An 11,576-nucleotide genomic window follows, 5' to 3' on the forward strand; every position below is an offset into this window, starting at 1 on the left:
GTGAACTCTTGGCCAGCTACCCTCTGTTGGTTTTGTGACAGAGTGGCCAAGATTTCATGATTGCTTGGTTGTGAGTCCCGTTAGAACCAGTCAAAAGGCACCTTCCTGCCCCAGTTTTACGGGGAAAATTGCAGGAAATTCACAACTACCTCCTCCCACACACACCTCCAGTGACCCCTACTCCATGCCCAGAAGATGGCCAAGATCCCCTCCCTCTCATGATCTGCCTCATGATCTCCCTCTCATGATCTTATATTTCAATAGCTCAGTGTTTGAGGGAGGTGGAGTCATTCCCCTCCCCCCAACACGTACACACTCATGGCAGCCTGTAATGGTTACTTTCCCCAATCTCATGATTGCCTGCTAGCCTCTTTTACTCATAAAGCTCTGCCCTCAGTAGCCTGTTTCTTTTCCTTGTGCCGTCATGTTATAGCTTGCCTGAAAAACGTACACATTGTGCTAATAAAATCTGGGCTCAACCGAAAGCATGCCAATCGAGCATCCTCATGCTTAGATGTCTATTTTTGAGGGGGTGCAGAATTTGAGTGTGGGCCAGAAACAGCCTTGCCCATAAGCTGAATTGTGATAACAGCAAACCCTCCCTTCCCCAACCCTGAGGGGGTATGGACTGGTGCAGGTGGGAATTTGCTGGCCATGATTCTGCAAGTCCATGGGAAACATTGGGAAGGGAGCCTGTGCGTTGAGCACGTTTTGTTGTTGCAGCGCTGGATGAAGCAAGCTCTGGAAGAAGGAATGACTCAGACCCCAGCCGCCTCCCAGGAGAGCAGAGCCCAGTGTCTATACCAAAGCAACGAGAGCGGCAGCACTTCTGGCATCTGCAAAGAAAACACAGGTTGGTTGGGCGGCCTCCACCCCTCACCAGTACTTTGTGGGGGGTGGGGTGGCGTTTATTTCTGTCTCAAACTGTTCTGAGGGGCACATTGTTAAAAGCAAAAGCAAAACATAGTCTCTAGTCAACACCCATATCCATTTGACTTTGGCCCACCTGTACATGCCAGTTTAAATAAGAGTCTGGGAACTGTATTGGCGAGAGCAATAGGAATGAATGGCGCAAATGGGTTTTGCACCTGATGCCCATTTCCTGTCTGCTGTGGGCAAGAGCTCAGAAGGAACACCCCCTTCTGTTTCATACTCCTGCCCTTCATTGGCTTGGCCCTGTAGCAGTCCTGCATATTTTCACCTCTGTTCTTAGCATGCTGTGGGGGGAGGGGTGGAAATGAAGGGAAAGGAGCAGCAGAAGCGCACAGGCTGCATGAGTGGAATTGCTTTTGTCGAGTGGCTGCTCACTGGCTGGAGAGCCGGCGTGGTGTAGTGGTTAAGAGCGGTGGTTTGGAGCGGTGGACTCTGATCTGGAGAACCGGGTTTGATTCCCCACTCCTACACATGAGCAGCGGACGCTAATCTTGTGAACTGGATTTGTTTCCCCCACTCCTCCACACGAAGCCAGCTGGGTGACCTTGGGCTAGTCACAATTCTCTTAGAGCTCTCTCAGCTCCGTTGTGGGGAAGGGAAGGTGATTGTAAGCCGGATTGATTCTTCCTTAAGTGGTAGAGAAAGTCGGCCTATAAAAACCAACTCTTCTTCATTCTGACATTTCCTTTGGTGGTGGTGGTGGGGAGGAATTAATAAGGCCTCCTTAACGGACACTCTTTGGGAGAGGTGTCCTCTGTACCTCCAAGAACTCTCCCCTGTGAGGCTCCTGATCACCCACACCTCCACTCCTCCCCACCCTCCGAGTGCTGCATGAATACCCAGCGCCCTTTTGCTGGTGCGGGGGGGGGGGGGCTTTCCTGTATCTTTAGCACTTGCTGAGGAGACCATGGGTTAAAGAGTAGACTACTAGTTACAAAGCAGCCACTCCGCAGCACACATCTGTGAGCAAAGCAAAAGGCTAAGTTGTAAAAAAATAGTAACTTTGCATCTGTCTTTGCAGAGGAAGAGGGTGGCGATCTGTCCAAGTCAGGGATCAGTTTTCCAAGGACGACAGACGAGGCCCTAGGCAGTGTACAGATAACTGTTTGTTGCACAAAGGTTAGAGGCACCTACAGTGGACAAAGCCACTAGCTCTGGACGAGCTTACAAAAAAAGCTTAGAAGAGGTTCTTTCTAAGAGACTCATGTTAATTTGGGGTTGGTTGCTTTGAGGCAAAGTAGAGAATTGCCTTTCAAAAGACCACGCGCACACACACGTCTGACTTCTAAGGATGTCCTTGTGAGTCTCCTGAAGTCTGTCGTGGGACAGGATGAAGGTCTGGGAAAGGACTCGTCCACTGGTTGGGTGGTGGGAATCCCACAACCTGAGAAGCAAGGGGACTGGGTTTCTTTGCACGAGGATGTCATGTTCTCAGGGAGAAGTCCAGCATCTCAGGTGGAATACAGGACACCTGGGGCAGCTGCTGAAATGGGTATCGGTAGGATTAGAAGTTTGGTCGGAATGCTCTCCATTCAGAATACCTTAGGGCTTCCACTGGTTGGGAGTTCAAATTGTGAGGAACAGGGGTGATAAAGAGTGCAAACTGCAGACCTGGTTGTGTTAGACAAGAGCCTTGGGGAAGGTCTTGTTAAAGTGAGCGTGTCAGCACTAATCTGGGAGCTGCTAGATCATGCTGGCTTAATCCTCAGTTCTTATTCAGTCTTTCTTGGAAACCATGCCCAGTTTGCCATCCGCCAAATGAGCGCATGGAAGATGGAAACCAACCTTCTATCGCAGGAAGGCAAATAGATCAAAGAAGGTTCACAGTCAAGCGAAGCAGTGTCGATTTTGGGATCTTGGCTGTCACCTTGTCTTTTAGGGTTTGTTGGGGGAGAGCTCGAAGATTGGTCTGAATGTGCAGGTGATGCCAAGGGGATGAAAGACTGAGACCCTGGAGAGCCACTGCCGGTCTGAGTAGACAGTACTGACTTTGATTGACCAAGGGTCTGACACAGTGTAAGGCAGCTTCATGTGTTCATGTGTTCACTGCCTGTAGTGATCCTGGAGCAATAATTTCTCCTCTGCTTTTGGTCCAGCCATGGCAGGACCGACTGGTTCTCTAGTTCTCGCCCTTCGCCTGCCTCTTCAGCTCTAAAACATAACTCCGTTTTGTGACAGGCTAAGGTGTTTGTTCTTGCCTTGCTTCAGTTATTGCTCTTCTTTGGGAGACAGATCTCTGTTTCGGCCGAGGGCTTGTCAGTGCTTCAGGGGCCACAGATAGAAATGTGAGGGCTCATACCGAGGGGGAGCAACCCTTGAGTGTAGACTTAGGGCTGCATAAATGGTGGTGTCACCATCTGGGTTGTGTTCCCGTTACAGACTTCCTGAGCCCCTTGAAGAAGTGGAAGTCGCGCTACCTGATGGAACAGAGCGTGACCAAGCTGCTGAGGCCGCTGTCTCCGGTCACTCCCCCGCCTCCCGCCCCCTCCTTGGTCCTGGACTCCCTGAGCCCGCAGCTCACCACGTCCTCCTCCTCTATGCCAGGCGAGGAGGAGTGCCGCAGCGGCTGCGGAGTGATCTTCTCGCCGATCCCTTCCCTGTCTGCTAGCCGTTGCAATACTCCACTACAGTTTGAGGTAAGTTGGGGTGCGGGGAGCAGGCGGTGGGAGTGTTGGTCCTGCACGCCGATGGCGTGGGCGTCAGAACTGCTTAGAAGGGTCTGTTTGGCTAACAGCTGAGCCATCAGGGTTTCAAGGAAAGCCTTGCTGTCTGAGAGAACCAGGCACCGGCAGGATATCCTTATCACATGCAGTCGAGAGCTGCTATCCTATGCCAAAGGTATATCCAAGGAAAAAAGGGGGAGATTTGAAGGTACTAAAAATGTCAGGAGGACACACTGTAATCACGTAGTGCCTCCGGAAATCAATGCTATTAAACAACAATGATTAATTTATGACATTTGTCTCTTTAAATAAGATTAAACAAAAACAGGTTGTAAATTCGCCAGGAAAAATTCACCAGGATTTATTGGATTACCCTATGTACTGTTGTTTGTAAATCAGATATTGTTTGTCTCATCTACTATTTTTATGTCCTTTTTGTGATGAAATTTTTTTCCTGGTGAATTTACAACCTGTTTTTTGTTTAATCTTATTTAAAGAGACAAATAGGGAGGGGCCATGGCTCAGTGACAGAGCATCTGCTTGGCATGCAGTCCCAGGTTCAATCCCCGGCATCTCCAGTTAAAGGGACTAGACGAGTAGGTGATGTGAAAGACCTCTGCCTGAGACCCTGGAGAGCCGCTGCTGGTCTGAGTAGGCGATACTGACTTCGCTGGACCAAGGGCCTGATTCAGTAGAAGGCAGCTTCATGTGTTCATAAGTTAATCATTGTTGTTAATAGCATTGATTTCAGGAGGTGCTGCTGGATTATAGGGTGTACTATGCCAAAGGGTCACAGGCTGTTGGGGACCACCGTGGCTCCTTCGTGTTCTCTCAGCACCAACCCTGTTCTCTTGCCCCCCTCCCCTATTGTAGCATCCAAAGGGTAAACCAAACTCTGCGGTTGCTTCTGTCCTGCACACAACTCCAGGCTTTGAGTGACAGTGGCCATGCCCCATCCAAGGATTTAGCCGTCCACGAGGTGCTAGCTTCATTTGACTGTTTCCCATTTCTTTTCACAGCCACCTTTAGAGCATAAGGCAGGTGCGGAGTGTGGCGGTGGTCTTCATTTTGAGGCTTCCTCCCAGACAAGAAGGGGCTAGTGCTTTCATTCGGAAGCATCCCATTTTCTTCTTTTATTTTGTCCGGTCCGTATACCTGAGGGGCTTTCTGTTTGATGTTTCAGTACTGGAAAATGCGGAGCATTAAATTCTTAGATCCGCTGCTGCCCTTACCACTGAAAATGCCTGCTTTATTTATGTTTTATATTTTTATCTTACCCTTCAAAAAGCTTGGGTTCTGTACATGGGCTCTTTCCCTGCCTATCTTAACAACAGCCATGCAAGGTAGTCTTCAGAGATAATGACTGGCCCCAGTAAGCCTTGAGGATTGAGGGGAAGATTTGAAACTTGGGTCTCCCCATTTAGCTCCAAAACAGTCCCCGCTCCACGGGCTCTTAACCAGCGCTTGTTCTGACGGCAGTTTGGGCTGACCACGATCCTGGAGTCTTGGTTCTCCCGCTGCTCGAGAATATTAGCCCAGTTGTGCAGGTTTGTGGTCCAGCTGAAATTCCTGCAGTCCTTGCTATGCTGTTTAGAAAAATGTGTGCGCTTTCTCATGCTTTCCATAATTCTTTTTAAAAAATTGCTTTACATAATTTATTCTTCTGTGGCTAGTCATGGGGAGAGAAGGAAACGCAAGGAGCTGGGTGGAGGTTCCGCAGCCTTTTGCCCTCTGGCCGCTGGGGGTCTTACTCAGCCGCAACTTTGGCTCCTGGAATTTCTCTGTGCGTTCCCTTGCATATTCTCAGGCATGAGAGCTAGAAAGTTACCTTTTTGGAGGAAAAAAATGAAATCTGAGATTGACAGGAGGCCGAATACCACCAGTACTGCAATCTCTGTTTTGGGTGGTTCCCCCCACCCCTTCTGTTGAGTAGTGGCACGTCCGCTGCCCTGGTAGTAGCCAGTTGCTTGCGTGATCTGACCAAGCACCCCAAGCACCAAGATGGTAATCATCCGCTTAAGGAATTTATTATTTATGTGGCTGGACTGTCTTGATTACATTCCAATGTCTGGGAGTCTCCCTGGGTCTTACCCTTCTTGGCCCCATCTCCTGTCCACACACACATGCTCGTGTTGACAAGGGTCTAACTCAGTGCATTAGGGGAAATCAGAGGTCACGGGGCTGACCGCCTCAGCAAAGGAAATAGCCAACCGGGCGTCTTAACCGCATTGGTCCTTTGAGGCAGTGGTGTGGGATTCGTTTACGAATTTGTATCTTGAAATTGGTTGTTGACCCCCCATTTTTATTTTATTTATTTATTTTTGCTCAGTCTCTGTCAGCGAAGGGCTGCTGTCACAGCAAACCTTGGGCTGCAGAAGCTTTTCCGTCCCCTGTAAGAAAGCGAACTGTTCCCGTTGTGTGTGACTGACTCTCTTACCCGCCCCTCATGCCCTTCCTCGTCTGTAGAGCAGCCTTGCACTTTGTCAGACTCCCCTCTCCACGTCTTTGCCGAGGCTTTTCTCATTCGCTCCGTTCCACTCGTTCGCGAGGCTTCTGTTTCTGTCATCTTGATGTCCCTTTCAGCTGCCACTGTGGAGCTTTCGCATCCACTTCTCAGCATGCTAGCAAAGACTCGTTTTTGGCGGGGCCATTTGCGGTCGTGATCTCTGGTTGTCCTGCTGTGGAGGTGCCGAGAGGTTAAACCCAGGTCCCGTTATTCAACCAGATGCATAGAATGACTTTTCTTGGCCAAAGGGAATCGGGGCCCAGTGAAACGTGTCCCCGCAAGGAGGGGATTTCCCTGGGTTTAGCTCAGCTGAATCAACCTGGAGAGAATGTCCAGAGGGAAGAGCTTGTCTGTGGGGAGCTTTGTGGTAGCGGGGGGGAGGGGTGTATGTGTGCTAGGATTCCTTCCCAATGTATGAACCTTGTTGTTAGAAGCAGGTTGTTTCAAGATGATCATCTTGAAATAAGGGAAATAGGACTTAATCATGTTCCTCATAGCAGTTTTTAGACCTCACACTGCTGCCTTCTATGGCTTTGCCAACTCTTAAGCAGCCAGCATGTTCCCGTGGCTCGACAGCTGTGTCCTCCATCTAGGGTGGAGCAGGTGGCAGGGAGGAATCCCCTCATACAGCTGTGTTTGGCAAGGAAGAATGTCCCCTAGCGCTAACAGGAGTATGAGTCAGATATGGCAACAAACCGTAGCTTATGCCTTGTGTGGACAATCGTGAGGTATCGTCAGACTCACGTGCCCCCTTCCCTACCTGTCTACACTGTGATCTAATTAGACTTTTTCTTTTGTGGCAGACTATGGTTTGTCGTTGCATTCAAGCTGCTTGCTGCGTTTTGCTCTCTTTTCTACAGACAAGTCTTCCACCAGGTTTCGGGCTCCTGGTTTGTAGGGAAGAGAACAACAACCGTAACAAGTGGTTCAGATGCAACAGAAAGCTGTGGTTTGCCATGATGAGGGGGTCAGTCACCCCGGGGATTCTCCAAGAGTAGTTAGTGCGATGGCAAACCGCGGTTTTGCGTAACTGACCCATGCCTGTTTCTCTGTTCTGGCAGAGCCACTTTGAAGGAGGAGCACGTGGCTTCTGTGCAGCATTTCTGACAAGGAGGCTTCTCTTGTGCTTTTTTGCTCTCATTTGGTTGCTGGTGGCGGTGGCGGCTTGCTCATAAAAGCCAGGCTTCCTCCGCCACGGTTTCTTCATGTTGTCTGGCTTAACTTAAATAGACATATTCAGAGTTTTCAGGCAACATGCTTGCTTTCTAACTGCTTTGCTTATTTCCGGTTTTGATACTGAAGTTGTGGCATGAGGCTCAGTAATCCTTGTCCTGTCTTCCACACTCCCCTCAGCCTCTAGAAACCATACAATGTGTTCAGTCCCCTCTAATCACCGAGGCTATTCCAGGGTAGCGTCTTGTCATTCAGAATAGCCGTGGCTAACCTCTATGCTTGTTTTTTTTACTTTATTTTATTTTGCTTCTTGACTTGAAAAAAGTAGATGAATAACGAGATGCTTTTCCCTCCTAGAACGTATCTTCCCCTGAGAGTTCCCCTGCGCATAGGCCCGAGTCCCTGTCGCCCGAGGTAGTTATCACACCATCTCAATTGGAGGCGGAGAGGATGTGTGGGTGTGTGTGTTTGGGGTGAGAGAGAGCCTGTGCGCCATGTGCTTGGAGGGGGGAGCGGTGGTGGTGAGGGAGCTACAGAGGAGAGTAAAAGTAGATGAGGGAGAGATGGGCTAGCCAAGCCAGATTTCCTTTGGAGCTGTAATCGAGCAGATTCGGTGGGGGAATCAAAGGTTTTGTCAGGTAACCCTTCTGAAGGCTGAAGGAAAGAGAAACTGGGGCAACGTGAGCTCAGGTATCAAAACTCCAGTCGCTTAATCATTGGCTGGGCAGGAGCTTGTATATACCCCCTCGCCTCATTCCTGTGTGAAGATATACAGCCCAGCTTCTGCTGTGTCAAAAGTCCACATTCTTCATGATACAAATTCTATATTCAGAGGAATTATATGAATCAATAAGAGGAATGGGGAAATCCCACTTTTTTTCTTTTCAGAGTTTGAGGCAAAGGTGCAAGCACCGAGTCATTCCTGACCCATGGGGTGACGTCACATCCCAATGTTTCATAGGCAGACTTTGTTTATGAGGTGGTTTGTCAGGGCCTTCCCTAGTCATCTTCCCTTTACCCCCAGCAAGCTGGGTACTCATTTTACCAACCTCGGAAGGATGGAAGGCTGAGTCAACCTTGAGCCGGCTACCTGAAACCAACTTCCGTTGGGATTGAACTCAGGTCATGAGCAGAGCTTGGACTGCAGTACTGCAGCTTACCACTCTGCGCCTTGGGGCTCCTATGGGTTACATAATAGGAGCTAAACCAAAACAGAAAGGGGAAGATAAAAAATTCAAAATGTCATAGGAGACCCAAGAGGAAAGGGCTGGGCAAGTGGCCCCCTCAGGTGCTGAAGTCATCTTTCTTTCTTTCTTTCTTTCTTTCTTTCTTTCTTTCTTTCTTTCTTTCTTTCTTTCTTTCTTTCTTTCTTTCTTTCTTTCTTTCTTTCTTTCTTTCTTCTCTCTCTCTCTCTCTCTCTCTCTCTCTCTCTCTCTCTCTCTCTCTCTTTCTCTCTTTCTCTCTTTCTCTCTTTCTCTCTCTCTCTTTTCAGCAAGGGCTTCTATTCTTCTGAGGTGTTAAGTGGTAGAAACTTAGGGTTGGCAGAAATGCAGTTAAAACAGTAATGCCAGATAGCAAATTCTGTTTGGAATTCATGGAAGGCCAACAGGCCTGAGCATGAATGTTTTGAAGAGAAGTGCTATAGTTGCCTTTCTAGGTACGCTGGATGCTCAAAGTACTAAAATCTTCCAAAGCACTAGAAGGCATTAAAAAAACCCAACCACACTAAGTAGCATAGTAGTAAGTGGAGGAGGGGAGTTGTTACTGGACTCGCAAAGCAGGCATCTGGATGCAGCCTTGACCGCGCTACTGGGTCATTATTGGAAACCGTAAGCTAAAAGCTGAGTCACATGATGCTGACAAAGGCCTTAAGGTAGCTTCATTCCCATAGTGTGATTAGTCAGCCACATACTGTATGCCTGGGGTATAAATTGGGGTATAAACCGAGGCTATCGTTCTTGGTCACATTATGAGAAGACAAGAGTCACTGGAAAAAGACAATCATGCTAGGAAAAGTTGAAGGCAGGAAAAGAGGAAGACTCAACAAGAAATGGACTGACTCAATCAAGGAAGCCACGGCCCTCAATTAGCAAGAGCTGAGCAAGGCTATTAAGGATGGGACGTTTTGGAGGACATTGATTCATAGGGTCTGAAGTGACTTGATGGCACTTAACACACACACCAGTTTGCATGGGGTGTGTGTCTAAGATATATAGGTTCTGAAAAATATGTACTGTCCAGATGAATTCCAGTTGCTGGGAGGATGGCAGAAAAGAGCTACTGCCTTCTTTCTCTGCTTGGGCTTCCTAGAGGCATCTGGCAAGAGTGGTGGACTAGATGAGTTGGAAGGGACCACCAGAGTCATCTAGTCCAACCCCCTGCACAATGCAGGAAATTCACAACTTCCTCTCCCCAGTGACCCCTACTCCATGCCCAGAAGATGGCCAGGATGCCCTCCTTCTCATCATCTGCCCACGGTCAGAATTAGCATTGCTGACAGATGGTCATCCATCTTCTGCTTAAAAACCTCCAGGGAAGGAGCGCTTACCACCTCCCAAGGAAGCCTGTTCCACTGAGGAACCACTGTAACCGGTAGAAAATTCTTCCTAACGTCTAGATGGAAATCCTTTCGGTTTAATTTCAACCCATTGGTTCTGATCCGACCTTCTGGGGCAACAGAAAACAGCTCGGAACCATCCTCTCCATGACAGCCCTTCAAGTACTTGAAGATGGTTCTTAGCAGGGCAGCAGGTGTGCAGAGCCTGGGGGCTGGACGCCACGAGAAGGGTAGTAAGCAGTACATGTGGCCAGAAGCACCACCTCCATTGAATGGAAAGCGTCCCACCCAACTCCTTTCCTCGCTGGCTTAGTAGCCCTTGCGCAAATGGGCTGAAAACAATTCTTTTGGACTAACAAGGGGGAGGAACACAATAGAAGCTGTTTTACACACACACACACACACACACACACACACACAGAGAGAGAGAGAGAGCTCATGCATTGCTTAGTAAACTGGACCAAGAGGACATGTTAACTCATTTCTTAGAGGGATGATTTCCAGGTGTTGTGAGGTGCGAGGGAGCAACTGCAACGTGTGACTGAGATAGTTTTATGAAGCGATTGGCTGGTAATGGAGTACTTGGTGTGTGTGTGTGTGTGTGCGTGTGTGTGTGTGGTGTCCTTGTTTGCCTTGAACCTTTTTTTGTTTTGTTGATTCTTCACCTTTTATTGAAATGGTTGTGACATTATATGTTTAAATGGTGACTACGGAGATACACCGGTGTTCGTTTGAGCACCAGCGACTCCGTCCGAAAGGGAGGGGAGGGGGAGGCCTTCACATCCGAGTTGCCTCTGGAAAGTCTGCAGCATAGAGGAAGAAAGCAGGCCATGCATCTAGAACAACGAGCAGGGAGAAGGAGCCGAGTGAGGCAGGAAGGGGCTGCAGTAGGGCCGGGGGCGAGATGTGGAGGATGGTCTGTGTTGTCTTTGGGAACGGAGGGGGGGGGGTATCTTTCCTGACTTAAAGTCTTTCTCTGTTTTGCCCCTTTCACCTGGTTCTCTGCCCTGTTCAATGTCCTCTCCCCTCCCCCCAATACCCTCCTTGGCTATTCTAGCTCTGTCTCAGGACGGATCTCGAGATGCCGAAGCCGGGGTACCCGGAGGCCAGCTCCAACAGCTGCTCGGAAAGACCGTCGCTGCTCGCTTCGGGGCAGTCTGATCCCGCTTCCCAGCCTTCGGAGAACAGCTTCCCCGGGAAGAGCGGGGAAGCCCAGACGCTGCTACGAAGCTCTGACCAGGCTTTTCGGACAGAGTTTAACTTAATGTACGCCTTCTCCCCTTTGAACGCCATGCCCCGGGCGGACGGACTGTTGCGAGAATCGCCCCAGATGGCCGACGGGAAGCCTCTCAATCCAGAGAGGGGTTGCTGCAGTTCTCCTGCGGAGGGGTACTTTGGCAGGCACGAGCAGGCGCTCCTCAAAGAAGCGGCGCATGGATCCATGCCCCCCTGTGGCGAGAGAGCTTGCGAAGGAGTTAAACCCGCCCCCCAGAACCCACCCCAGAGGAAAAAGGCGAGTATCCAGCACGAGTGACATGTTTGGAGGGACCTTAAGGTTCACGGGGGGGAGGAACCCAGGACGAGAGCATGCAGCTTTAGAAGACGCAGCTTTAGGATGCAGCTTTAGAAGACGCAGAGAAACTTGTAGTTCCTACCCCACTGGATTAGGCAGAGCTGCTTGAGGTATCTGTCAGAGTAGGGGCAGAAGGGAAGCAGGCGTGCCCATTGCCTTGTGGTTCAGAAA

The 11,576-nt window shown here is 49.5% G+C and overlaps 1 protein-coding gene across 1 annotated transcript in view; it reads left to right on the forward strand.

The window, feature by feature from the left end:
• Nucleotides 1-11,576, forward strand: part of SETD5 (SET domain containing 5) — a 73,959-nt gene that overhangs the window by 52,793 nt on the left and 9,590 nt on the right. The window contains exons 17-19 of the mRNA XM_056862139.1: nucleotides 724-853; nucleotides 3,313-3,569; nucleotides 10,890-11,345. Of these exons, the coding sequence (XP_056718117.1) occupies nucleotides 724-853; nucleotides 3,313-3,569; nucleotides 10,890-11,345 (843 nt within the window). The remainder of the gene's footprint in view (nucleotides 1-723; nucleotides 854-3,312; nucleotides 3,570-10,889; nucleotides 11,346-11,576) is intronic.

Source organism: Euleptes europaea, chromosome 1, assembly GCF_029931775.1.
Source record: "Euleptes europaea isolate rEulEur1 chromosome 1, rEulEur1.hap1, whole genome shotgun sequence".
Lineage (NCBI taxonomy): Eukaryota > Metazoa > Chordata > Lepidosauria > Squamata > Sphaerodactylidae > Euleptes > Euleptes europaea.